Source organism: Myxocyprinus asiaticus, chromosome 35 (assembly GCF_019703515.2).
Source record: "Myxocyprinus asiaticus isolate MX2 ecotype Aquarium Trade chromosome 35, UBuf_Myxa_2, whole genome shotgun sequence".
Lineage (NCBI taxonomy): Eukaryota > Metazoa > Chordata > Actinopteri > Cypriniformes > Catostomidae > Myxocyprinus > Myxocyprinus asiaticus.
Window position 1 is genome coordinate 20,377,206 of NC_059378.1, and position 14,357 is coordinate 20,391,562.

Sequence of the window (14,357 nt, forward strand, 5' to 3'; positions counted from 1 at the left end):
ATATATATATATAAATACAAATTTTTTTTAAGAAAGATCCAAACAATTTGAAAGAAGGGACAATCTTTATAGGTTGTGTACTATTAAAGAAGCTCAACCAAAAATTGTAGAGCACTTAAGGCTTGAACATAATCTTGGTCCTTATGAACAACCCAAATGACACATTGCCTTATGTAGCACTGTATAGCACTCAAGTACTATACAGCACTTCAAAATAAACATTTATCATAATTTATCTAGGAAACCATGAACTGTACTGTAGAAATTCTTTACACCGATCAGCCACACCATTAAAACCACCTGCTTAATATTGTGTAGGTCTCCCTCGTGCCACCTAAACAGCACCAACCTGCATCTCAGAATAGTTTCAGAGATTACATTCTTCTCACCACAATTGTACAGAGCAGTTATCTGAGTTACCGTAGACTTTGTCAGTTCGAACCAGTCTGGCCATTCTCTGTTGACCTCTCTCATCAACAAGGCATTTCCTTCCACAGAACTGCCACTCAATGGATGTTTTTTGCTTTTGGCACCATTCAGAATAAATTCTAAAGACTGTTGTGTGTGAAAATCCTGGGACATCAGCAGTTACAGAAATACTCAACCCAACCCATCTGGCACCAACAATCATGCAATGCAATTATCTAATCAGCCCAATAACCAATAACCAATTGTTGCAAAATAGAAACTTTCCTGCAATTATAGTTGTTGTATTACTTTTATGCGAGTATACACTCACAGGCCACTTTATTAGGCACACCTCTACATCTGCTTATTCATGCGATTATCTAATCAGCCAATCGTGTGTCAGCAGTGCTGTGCATAAAATCATGTAGATATGAGTCAGGAGCGGCAGTTAATGTTCATATCAACCATCAGAATGAGGAAAAAATTTTGATCTCAGTGCTTTGGACCATGGCATGATTGTTGGTGCAAGACAGGCTGCTTTGAGTATTTTTGTAATGGCTGATCTCCTGGGATTTTCCCACACAACAGTCTCTAGAGTGTACAGAGAATGGTGCAGGAAAAAAAAAAAAAAACCAGCGAGCGGCAGTTCTGTGGACGAAAAAGCCTTGTTGATGAGAGAGGTCAATGAAGAATGGCCAGACTGGTTCGAACTGACAGAAAGGCTACGGTAACTCAGATAACCACTCTGTACAGTTGTAGTGACCAGAATAGCATCTCAGAATGCACATCATGTCGAACCTTGAGGCGGATGGGCTACAACAGCAGAAGACCACGTTGGGTTCCACTTCTGTCAGCAAAGAACAGAAAACTGAGGCTGCAGTGGGCCTATCATTTGTGTACCTCCAGATTTGTGTACAAATCCAGATTTGTCAGACCGGGTGATGTTTTTCCAATCGTCTACTGTCCAGTTTTGGTGAGCCTGTGCCCACTGGAGTCTCCGTTTCCTGTTCAAAGCTGACAGAAGTGGAACCCAACGTGCCCATCTGCCTCAAGGTTCGACATGTTGTGCATTCTGAGATGCTATTTTGCTCACTACAATTGTACAGAATGGTTATCTGAGTTACCGTAGCCTTTCTGTCAGCTCAAACCAGTCTAGCCATTTTTCATTGACCTCTCTCATCAACAAGGCGTTTTTGTCCACAGAACTGCCGCTCGCTGTTTTTATTTTTTTCTCACACCATTCTCTATACACTCTAGAGACTGTTCTGTGTGAAAATCCCAGGAGATCAGCAGTTACAGAAATACTCAAAGCAGCCCATCTGGCACCAACAATCATGCCACGGTCAAAATCACTGAGATCACATTTTTTTCCCCATTCTGATGGTTGATATGAACATTAACTGAAGCTCCTGACCAATATCTGCATGATTTTATACATAACACTGCTGCCACATGATTGGGTGATTAGATAATCACATGAATATGTAGATGTACAGGTGTACCTAATAAAGTGGCCGGTGAGTGTATACTTGCATAAAAGTAATACAACAACTATAATTGCAGTAACGTTTCTGTTTTGCAACATTTGGTTAAATCTAAATGATAATGATAAACAAGTCAAAAGTTTAAATTCAACCCTACTAAATAAACACAAACTAAATAATATATCAAATATTAAATGGAAAAATAATGAATCAACTACCAACAAATCACTCAAAAAATACAGTTTAACTCTATGCAAAAAATAGCTAATAATATGAACCACAAAAAAAGCAACAATACCTAAACAATTTATATTGACACAAAGGTAAAGAATTCATTTGAACTTACCAGGGCATACTTTAACCTTGCAAATATCTTCATCTTTAAAAAGTTTTTATCCAGAAGCATCAGTAATTAAGGAGAAAATCTTCTTTTGTTTCCTTAAAAGCTTTCGCTTGTTACCCTACACTAATGTCATCTCACATCAAAGTCAAAGGCACACACTTCATTGATCTCATGCGCACTCCTCATTTGAGCGCGAGTGAAAGGCAAATGACAACATCAAGCTCGTGCATCGCACTTCCACCATTCAATATTCACATGATTAGCATACAGCTGTCAATTTATGAGCCCAGCTCTTTGCTTTGCCCCCTGACCTCACCAGAGAGCCAACCGCAAACATCATTTCACTGTTACGTACAGAAACCGGGGCATCAATTGCAGATTTACGAGCACGCGGTGTCCCTTACTCATGCACGCTCCCCACGTATGACGTTTAAAAATGCTCTGTCCATCTGTTTAACAGTCCACAAGACCATTGCTGTTTAATCAAGCAAGCATAACTGCCCCTCCCAAAACCCCTCCTGAGAACAACCTCTTTCTTCCAGCCCCCACACACTCACACAATTGAGTTACATGTAAGGATTTTAATCTATCTATCAAGTCTTTATAATGAAGCAATAATAAAAATAATAATAATAATAGGCAGTCACAACAGAGAATCAATAATTACAGCTAATCTGAATTTAAAAGTGATTAAGATTCCCAAGGTTATTGATTAAACCCGATGTCACAAGCAGGTGCGTCATGCACCTATTTTTTTGAAGGGGCACCAAGGTCAACAACAGTAACACAGTAACTTTTTTAATAAAACAATTACATTTTTTATGTAGTTTGCTAATAAATGTGTATCAGTAATTGTTCCATTTGATTCCATTTTTTGAGGTGCAATGCGTGGCTGACGTCTTCAGGCGGTTTTACGTCACTTTTTCGATCTTGCCAAGTCTTTTGAGCAGGCATTTTTCCATACACAACGTGAGAAAAAACAACTTTGTTACTTAAAATGTTTATATTGACTGAAAAGGTGAGGATTCACACTGAAATAAGATAACAAGTCGCTGCTTTCTTTAAACATCAAATGCCTTTCAGCACCAAAGGAAATGAACAGCGACCAATCAAACAAAAATATAGACAGTCTATGTAAGACTTAAAACTGATTGACTGTTCCACAGAGATCAGATGTAGTTGGCAAACGTTAACTGCACTGAAGTTGATGCAATTAATTCGTTTTTATTCCCATAACAAAGAATTTTCCTTTGGTGCTTGACCCTCCCTGTGAGCACCCGAAGCAGCCACGGGACACCACCTAAACAGGGACGGACTGACAAAATTTAGACATGTGAATAAACATTTCTGCCAAAGACATTCTTTTTTACATGCAATAATCATTTAATTTAATTTAATTTATCGAAGGTAAATCAATTTTTGGATTTTCAAATAATCCATTCAAAATCTAAGGGGGCATGTGCCCCCTCAGTCTGAATGGGCATGACGCCTCTGGCCACCAGTCTTTCTTATTGAACTTTATCAGTGTTTAATAGATTGTATGTTATTACAGCAGTAGGATTACTGTATCCACAATTTTTTTTTGGCTTTTTTTGTTTTTGTTTTGTTTTTTCAATACAGAAGAAACATGTAACAGATTTTTAAAAATTATTTTGTATTTTATATTTAAATAATATAATTCATTCTTTCTCATTCGCTCGCTTGCTTTTTCTTTCTTTCTTTCTTTCTTATTTTGCCACACTCCCAAATACTTGGAATTTAATTCAATAAATGAAAAATATTGATAATCCGAACAGATACAGAAGATACAAATACAGAAATGCATTTTTTTTGTAAAATTTTATATTTTTTCTATTAAACTGTATAATATATTATTATTATTAATGTTTAATTATTATTAGCAGTAGAAGTAGCAGTTTTTTAAATTAATTTTAAATTTTTTAAATACAAATAACACAGAAAAGGCCAGAATCTCATCTTTAAGACGTACCAGAACATGAAACGCTGTCACATGTCTTAGAAATATTAGACACTAAAAAATATATGTCCACAAAGATCAAGGTCACATGAAGATTTACTGAAAACTAACAAAAAGGAACTGTTTTTTATTTATTTATTTTTTTTTCTCTGTTTTCCAGTGATTTGATAAAAATGCATTCAAATGAAACTTGGAGAATTCTGGAAAATAATTTCCAAAATCCTTGATCACAAAGAATGTGATTGCTTGCAATCCCAAACAGCTTATGAAATAATATCAAGAGAATGCAATCCAGTTCATAGTCTTTTATTTGCCTGTTTTTGTGTTCCACGTTAGCACAGCATGCTCATACATCCAACTAGCGCAGCTGATCCTGCAAAATACCGTAACTCTATGAGAGACTGAAAAAGGGAAATCCCAAGGGTGTCACAACAGTGTTAGATGTGAATAAAAGACCAGTGTGAGAGGAGTGAGTTAGTGTGTGTGCATGTGTTAGGAGTGACAGATGCAACACGAGGAGGTAGTAAAACGGCATGGTTGTGGGACAGCCAGAGAGATCGTAACTCTGTCACTGGAGGTATGGAGGGGGTGGAGAGAGAGATAGACAGGAAGAGGGCAAGAAACTATTCAGGCATCTCTGCAGATAAATCATTTGAATAAATCAATTGGTCACTTCCTTCCATGGCAGGGCTTGGGACTGCAGCTGGCTGTATAATTACATGCAGCTTCATTGCATTTTTTGTGCAAAAAAGAACGCCTACATTTACATTGTCATTTAGCAGACGCTTTTATTCAAAGCGACTTACAAATGAGGAAAGCGACATACAAATGAGGAACGCATAAATGAGTACACAAACTAATTTGCCTAATCTGTTAGATGGAGTTTTTGATGATAATTGTGATTCATTAAAGGTGCAGTATGTAACAATTTTTTTTTTTTTTGCCAATGTGTGAACGGCTTGTAATGCAACTTAAAAACTGAGCCCTTCCCAGATTTCCTAGGTTGCCTATTATAGCCTGTAGACTGATTTTCATGCGAAGGGAGCGGGTCACTTTTGCCGGGAAAATCCAAAGGATGTGACGTTTATGCGCACTCCCGAGAGCCTTATACTGAATCGTGTCTGGCTAAGCGGGAACGTGATCGTGGTCCAGCGAAAACTAGAGTGAACATCGGCATGACATTTGATTCCTGGAGGGAACTTTGTTTGGTTTTGGGGGATCAAAACTGACCCTGAATTGGCGTTCTTCTTATTGGACAGGTAAGCTTACATAATGTCACTGTGTTTCCGTTGTGTTTCCAAGGACTCTTAGTTTGAAGTGGTTACTCATAGGTTTTGGTTGCTATGAGACGTCTCTGTTGACAATCAAGATACCGCTGAAAATGACAACGTAATCAATCTCAAAATTAAAAATAAGGCCCCTTTTTGATACGTAGTGTATAGTTGTCAGGTAGTTGTCACTGAATTTCGAATTCAGTGAAAAGTCACATCAAGCATTTTCATTTTCGATCATCATTTTAAAGATCGATCATTGCTGTCACTTCCGAGTACTCGGATACTCGAGTACTTATGCCCATCCCTACAAGCAACAAGCCAGAAAAGCCTAATAACCAGCCAGAAAACCTTAGCAACAACCTTAGCAAAAAGCCAGAACAGTCTAGCTACGTCCAAAGTCTTTTTAGCAAGTCAGTCCACATGTCATTCCATCTTTGGAATGCTCTTGGGCAAGCTAGCTAGCTATTTTTCTATGTAAATAAGCAACATACAAGAGCAGCTCCTATCTATTTGAATGGGGAAATACCGAAATCTCCAAAATGGTTGGTCAAAATTATGATCAAAAAATATATTTCAAATCAGCAGTAAAATCATAATTTGTGCTTTTTTCACCTCAGATTATGCAAAAAAACCTGCAGTTTTCCCGGCTTGTCTAGCTAATGTTCATGCGCGTTCTCGAGTTGATTGACAGACGATGTCTGTGTCCAAAAAGTTATTTCCTCTTTTACCTGTAGGGCGGGACTTCCTTTGACCGTTCCAATTTCTCCCAATCATTTTATTAGAAGTGCCCTGTCTCTGCTAAGCCTAGCAACAAGATAAAAACACCTAGCAAAAAGCCAGAAAAGCCTAGCAACCAGCCAGAAAACCCTTGAAACAACCCTAAAAATGCCTAACACCATAGAAACGCCTAGCAAATCACCCAATAAACTCTAGTAATGCCTATCAACAAGCCAGAAAAACCAAGCAACACGTAGCAACCAGCCAAAATACCCTAACAATGACCTAGCAATTACTCAGATGACCTTAACAAACACTTGGTAATGCGCTGTATGCTTGTATGACTTTCTATCTGAATATCTGACTTTCTATCTGTCTGACAGGGTCTGAATAAGGCCTGAATATCCTTTAAACTTTTAAAACTATTTTAGACTTTCAGACAAGGCTTTGTAAACACACAACTCTGACAACTGTGTTAGACAGCTCTCGTGAGATTCAGTGTGGTGTGATGCAATCAAAAAGAAAACACATGAAGAGAGAACGTGCCATGCATTGATTGGATTGGAATATGAGTTTAAACTGTAACAGAGAGAGCGTGGGAGAATAAACTAGCGAGAGAAAGAGAATTAGAGTGTGTGTGTGTGTGTGTGTGTGTGTGTGAGAGAGAGAGAGAGAGAGAGAGAGAGAGAGAGAGAGAGAGAGAGAGAGAGGTTAGCACGTGTATTTGAGATAGAAAGATATGAAAACGCGCTGAAATGCTTTTTTTTTTCTGTGTGGTATTTAAATCTTAGAGGATTTCTTATCTGCCATCTTTATTTTTGTTAAAAAAAAAAAAAATCTTTCATAAGACTCATTCTCCTACTACAGCACAAAAACTGAAGTTAATCCACAATGCTGCTTTATAAACTTTAACAGTCTGCTACATCAAATAGACACCATCTGTTCTGAAAATGCCATTTAAGGTCCTGAATTGCTAAATCATTTGGCTCTGGTGAAAAAGTCTTGGTTTACATCTTGCTACTGCAAGGAATGAAACAATTTGAATATTTGGGATAAGTGTTCTGTACACTTTCTAAACTCAAATATTTCCACTGTCCGCAGTCTCCCCATCCTGCTACACACACATTCATTGATTACACCAAACGTGAATGGCGTGTGACTGCAACAAAGCAATTGTTTATAGACCATCCACCCCTAAGCTGAATCCCTACAACACAACATGCATCCAAGGACAGTCCAACACAATACAGTGAGTTTAAACATGGACAGATATGACCAAAACAAGGGCAAAATGAGCAATGGATTCATAGTTAAAAAATGAGAAAATGAACTAACCTGCATCAAAGTCTGAATGTGGGCAGCACGGTGAGACCAAACATGGAGAGAAAAAGAAAGAAAAAATTAGTAAAAACTGACTGAGGGGAACTGAATTCATACATACAATAAAATGACCTTGGGACCAGTTGGTTAAAGTAATAGCAAAATAAAATAAAATAAAAAAAAATAAAAAAAGTGAAAGAAAAGTGATGTTGGCTCTGAGAAATGTTCTAGCATCATTTGTTTTTGGATACTACAGGGTTTTACATTTTGTTATCTAATGCAATGACATTCAGACATGTTTAAGGGAAAGTTCACCCAAAAATGGAAATTCTTTCATTTACTCACCCTCATGCCATCCCAGATGTGCATGACTTTCTTTCTGATGAACACAAACCAAGATTTTTAGGAAAATATCTCAGCTCTGTAGGTCCATACAATGCAAGTGAATGGTGGCCAGAATTTTGAAGGTCCAAAAAGCACATAAAAGCAGCATAAAAGTAATCCATACGACTCCAGTGTTTAATCCATATCTTCAGAAGCAATATGATAGGTGTGAGTGAGACACAGATCAATATTTAAGACTTTTTTACTATAAATTCTCCTCCCTGCCCAGTAGGTGGAGAAACACACGAAGAATGTGAATCACCCAAAACAAAAGAAGAATGTGGAAGTGAAAGAGGAGATTTATAGAGAAAAAAGATTTAAATATTGACCTGTTTCTCAGATGAAAGAAAGTCATACACATCTGGGATGGCATGAGGGTGAGTAAATGATGAGAGAATTTTCATTTTGTCTTTTTTTCACTATCCCTTTAAGTTTCCAAATATGTCTTGGGGTCACTGTATAAGTAGCCTGCACTAAAAGCTTTTAAATGCACTGCATGCATGCATTCATAAACAAACATACATTACCTTGGTAATAGACCACATTAGTTATGATCATTAGCTGTAATGACAGAGCTAAATTTCCATGTCCAGGTCCCATTGATCAATGCAAATCATTGCAAATTTCAGCCTTTTTAACTCCCAAGACTGTCAGAGAACTATAATGTTATCGCTGTGCTGGTCTAGAAGTAATTTCTGCTTTACAAACTCTATTCTGAGTCCTGATTCTTTGGACTCTAAATCTGCAGGGCCATGTAGACTTGATTTTTGTCCAGTAATGTTCTCAGACCTTATCAATACCACTGAAATTTCAGAACAAAAGGCAAGCTGAGACAATAATTCAGGGTGACATGGAAAAGTCCAGACTGTTTCTGGCACAGATGAGTTGGCAGAAATTACTGCTGGCTAGCAACATGCTAGCAGATGAATGTTAGTGTGTGTGTTTGTCTCTTAAGGGCTAAGATCCCAGGGAGATCTGTGCCTGCTGGACACCATCCTTTACTGATATGGTGATGAAGCACTTTGAACAAAGCCACAACAAACAAACAACATAAAGTGAGGCAAGCATATGTCGAAGAATCAAATACGCACACAAAAGTAGAGTTTCTCTTCTACAACTGTTATTGCCGGCGGCCCTCCGATGCTCTGATGTTTATTTGAATTGTCAGATAAAGGCAAACATGACAGCAGTGGTTGAGTGATAGGACAATATTATGACTGGAAGTCAGTAGGGGGCTCTGCTTCAGTGGAAATAACCTCACCTGACAACACGACTCACATAGCACAGCAGCAAGCCACTTTATTTCCACTACTTTCATTTTATGATTAAAAATTCAGTATGCTGCCAGTGCCACCTAGATTTCCTGTCTTAATAAATAAATAGAGGAACCTGGGGTGGGAAGACTTTAAGGGATGTAGGTTTCATATGGTTTGAGTAGAGCTGTCAAAATTAACGCGTTAACGCATGCTATTAATTAAAAAAGTTTAATGCGTACATTTTTCTTAATCATAATTAACGCATTTACTATCCATACAGCATAAACCAGCATAAACACTGGTTGCAAGGGCGGAACTTTTGCGATGTGTCCGATTACATTGACGCACACACCACAAACACACACAACAGTGATTCAGTGACAATGATAAAGTGATGGGGAAAGGAGCTTTTAACACTATTTGTTGTACAAAACAAGCCCAGATGGGAATGAAGACAGAAATCAAGTCTCAGTAAGTAAGGTGTCAGTCTAAGTAAGGCACATTTTAATTACCACAGAAACACGGCAAGTCTTAACTATCACCAAAACACAGAATGAAATGTTTTTGTCTGCAAGCGCTTTTCAAAGCTGCGCTGATGCGAATCATGAACGCTGTTTAATAATTGCTGTAGCAAAGCGGAAATATTAAATACCCTTGCAATGCATATGCAACCTATGTGGGAACTAGTTTTTTCAATTAGTCAAACTCCCTCTTAGACTTTGGGAAACATTTAATGTTACTTGAATTGGTGCTATTTTAGTGCATTTCTATCTTTATATTGTGGAAGGATTTGTTTGGAAAATGTTAATAAAGCTTTATATTGTTACATATGGTTTTGTTTTCTTTCTTAAGAAGAAATGCAATTTGACAGGAAAATAAGTATATTTAGAGTAAAATTTCAGCACTTTCAAAATCTGTGATTAATTGTGATTAACTACTATTACAATTTTAATCGACTGACAGCACATTATGAGATGAAATTGTTATTTTGTGTCTTTGATGGCTGGAAGTAATTTCAAAAGACCCATTAGAAGAAAACAGAAAGAGGAAGAGGAGAAAAAAAAAGCTAGGAATCAAAGAAAGAAAAGATTAGAAATGGAGGAAGATGTGAAAAAAGAACAGGGGTATACTTAATTGAAAGTATGGATACTGAGTGAAAATTTTACAGAATTAAAAGTCCAAGTATCTAGCCAAAACATACTTGAGTGAAAGTAAAAAGTATTCACATTAAATTGTACTTAAGTATTATAAAAATAAAAAGTAACTTTTTTCCTAGCTGGAATGAAATCAAGATAGGAGATTTTGTTAAATTTGATTGGATTAAGTCGCCATTTTACTGTCTCTGACGACTGTCATATTTCTCCCCCAGTGGCATTCACAACCTCACAGAATCGTGTTACAATAACTACATTTTTGATGAATTAATTTTATGTGGCCTGTTGTACATAACATGGTGGAATGAACACTAGAGGCGCTTTTATCGACTTTAAAAACAACAACTTTTATACCCTTTCACTCAAATCACGAGTAAAACAGCAGATTATCAGTTCATAAACACTTACTTTTTGCCCTGTTCCTCACACAATGATATCTAATTACATATAAACACTTTTACTATGCGGATGACTATTTTTAACGTTTGCATCACATAACCAACTACATTTACAAGCTTGTTTAAGTGTGATCAAATTGTGCGGTAGCTCAACTGATGTTGAATGTTGCATATGCAATACAAAGGATCGGGGTACGAGTCCTGAACAGTATGTGAGACGACAAGTGAGCCGAAAATGTCATAGAAGCACCCCAAAACGATGTGGTTGCTTCAGAAATTGTTTTTCATGTCACATTTGCTTTTTCTGACACTATCAGTTAGGTTTAGGTTTAAGGTTTAGGGTAGCGAGGTCAGTTTTGTTGATTTAAATCACAATAATACATTAACCTTTAAAACTTCATCTGTTCGGGAGAACAGTTCACTCGCTTTTAGCGCCACACAGTGGACACTTCACTTCGGAATTGCCCTGAGAAGTGTAATGAACCACATAATTTAAATTTGCAACAACGTTGCCACAGTCACACAATGTTCGTTGCATGAGAGAAGGCACTCATGAATTGTGATGTCAGAGCATCCAGCCTCTCGAGACATAGAGAAAGATAAAAAAAAATTCAAAATAAGCTTTGAAGAACGGTAGTAATGCTGTTGGTTTTGTGAATTGTTTTCTGAGGTTTGCTGCCAAACCTTACTGTTGAGCAGATGGATAAATTCAATAAAATTCATAATTAATATTTACTCTATGTCAATTATTTTTATTATCATTTTCATCATTATCATTGCTGGTTTTATAGTTATTATTATAATGAACAGTTGCCCAACAACAACAACAATAATAATTCAGCAAATAGGGAGTAGAAATTCATAGATATGGTTTAAACCTGAAGGCATGTGTACAAATTTATGACATGTACACAATTAATTACAAAAACCTTTTGTTTATATACAGTATATTGTATATAAACAAAAGGCTTTTGTAATTAATTGTGTACGTCATTAATTTCTACACTTGCCTTCATATTCACACACATATATATATATATATATATACGTGAATGATAATTTTTGACTTCATAACTGTCCAATCTGTAGAAGTAGCAGGTGTTTAGGACAAAACTCGTCAGTGTTTCTCACTTCGTGCTCATAGTTTTGAATAAATAAATCACATTCAGTCGGGTGGTCACATACGGTCTAGCAGCACAAATATTTAAACGTATTGGAAGCACAACTCAGATTCGAAATTTGGCCTCTGCAGATGATCAGAACTCCACACAGCAGACCGCGTGACACTCCATTTGAAAATGACCTCTGGTCAGTCATCTGTTGTTTGTCGGATGCAGTTAAAAAGGCGGCATCAGTCCAGCACTTTTCAAGTTTAAATACATTTGTAAGAAGTAAAAAGTACTATTTGTTCTTTGGAAATGTAATTAAGTAAAAGTACAAGTATTCAGTTTAAATTGCACTAGATTACAAATCCCAACAAATAATACTTATGTATAATACTTAAGTATCTGTACTCAATTACTTAACACCCCTGAAAACGAAGGATACTGTAAAGAAAAAAAAAGGGTAGAAAACAGAGTAGAAAATAGAAGATAGCATGGATTTGCTAACCCGTTGTTGTATGGTGGCATGTTTGTGCTCCATCTCTCTTTTCTCCATGGCTGAATCTATGACCAGCTGATCCAACTGAAATACCAATACAACCGAGATGATTAGTGATCACAATTAAACTACAAAACTGTGTGTGCAGAAATAGAAACTCAGGGCTTTTTTTCTGTGTGCTGGTGTGTCATGTATGAAATCCAGCCTGCTTCAAAAAGAGAACATTGTTTAACAGATAATATTTTTCACTACACAAATTTATGATAGCCTGTATACACTGAGAGAAATCTCATCATAGAGAAAAAAATTAATAATATTACAATTTCTAAATCTAATACTAAAACTAAATGTTCTAACGACATTGAGGGTTTTCTCTTAAAAGACAACATTAAGTTGCATTTGGAATGCATTTACAGTAACAAAACAAAATAGTCATGGAAATAATGTAAGACAGGGTTTGACTGGATGACACATTAGGATATGACATTATTTATATTATTTTTTTCTTTCCCATGTGGCCTTGGAAAACTGAGCAGAAATGACAGAAAAAGTTATTACATTTTCACAACACGAGTCGATCATAATAAGTAAGACCAGGAATGTGCATTACAATAAAAAATAGTGCATTTTGATTTCATGTTATCTTCAGGCCTGCCTCAGTCAGACACAATAGGCCCTTTCCCACTGCAGGGACTAAAGCCTGTTTTAGGTACTTTTCCCCAGGACTAGTCCTTTTTGTCATTTCACACCTGAGGAACTATAGTTTCTCTGAGCCATTTTAAGGGACATTTTTATCTCCTACTCCAGCGCAAGTACTTTTGGGGGTGTAGAGGAACTGTGGGAGGTGCTGCAGCCTGTGATTGGTCAAAAATATATGACGCACAAATCATTAAGAAACACAGAGTCAGTCGCCGCCATTTGTAAACAAACTTGTAGCTGCTAGCCTGCTACTTGGAGGATTGCACTAATTTTACAATTCCCTTAACAAAAATAACAAAACCAACAATGTATCCAAAGAGAATCATCTTTTTCACATATGTGTGTGCGAGGGGTCAGCCAAGCTGCTGCGGGACTTCATCGGGAGACGCTTTGAGTTTTCATCGCATCTGTACTGCTTGTACTGTGTGACTATACAGACAATAAAGTGATTTCTGGATTACTACATAATTTTTTTCCTGGGATGATGGATATAATTAAAAAGATGTTTATCGAGAGTGAGTAATTGAACTTTATTAGACACTGAACCGTCATGAAATCTAGTTTACTTTAGAATATTTTAGAGGGAAATGTTGCGTGCCTTTTACTGCATGGTTAACTTTCATCAATACGTCTTTTTTAAAGTCAGTGAGTGAGTTGTTCAGTACAGTAATTTATGTTGAGTCACAAAAGCCTTTATTGTAAAAGATTGTGTTGATAAATAGGTTTAAAGTGCATTTTTAACATGTTGTCCACTGAGTTCAGCATGTGCTGCACAGTGGCAAGAAGAGGTGTCTCTCTTCCCACTCCGGCTGCTGCACGGAGCACCACACACACGACTCACGCTTCCACTGTAAACTGTCACCTGAAGACATGGGTTGCGTCCGAAAACTGGAAAATGCTGCCTTTGGGGGCTGTATAAGGAGGTAGGATGAAATAATGTGCTTTTTAAACAGTTCAGAGACCAGTTTCCTTAAGAGTTCCATTAATTCAAAAACGCTGTCGTTGAAACCATTAACTGACTAGGCAGCAAGGCAGCTGAAGGCGATTTCCTATGCAGCCAAAGTTTCCAAACAGCCCTTACAAATGTGTAGCTCTGAACCAGGCATCCTCCTTCGGTGTTGTTGATTTTGTTGTTGTTGCTATTGAATTGTGCACGCAAACTAATGGTTAAAACTAGATGACGTGACTACGGGGGTTACTTTTGTGAGTGCGAATGCAACAGGGAAAAAGTCTCCTCGGGTGTTCTGTTCCCCGTAAAGTTCTCATCTAAAAAGTTATTAAGGGAAAAGTACCAGAAATGTAGGTGGGATAGAGGCTAATGTGCTTGTCATCCTCATTTT

At 37.1% G+C, this 14,357-nt stretch overlaps 1 protein-coding gene across 1 annotated transcript in view; it reads right to left on the reverse strand.

Moving 5' to 3' along the window:
* LOC127426313 (arf-GAP with coiled-coil, ANK repeat and PH domain-containing protein 3-like) overlaps nt 1-14,357 on the reverse strand; it is a 121,315-nt gene that overhangs the window by 16,338 nt on the left and 90,620 nt on the right. The window contains exons 9-10 of the mRNA XM_051673052.1: nt 12,328-12,402; nt 7,540-7,551 (exon numbers count right to left, since the gene is read on the reverse strand). Coding sequence (XP_051529012.1) covers nt 7,540-7,551; nt 12,328-12,402 — 87 coding nt within the window. The remainder of the gene's footprint in view (nt 1-7,539; nt 7,552-12,327; nt 12,403-14,357) is intronic.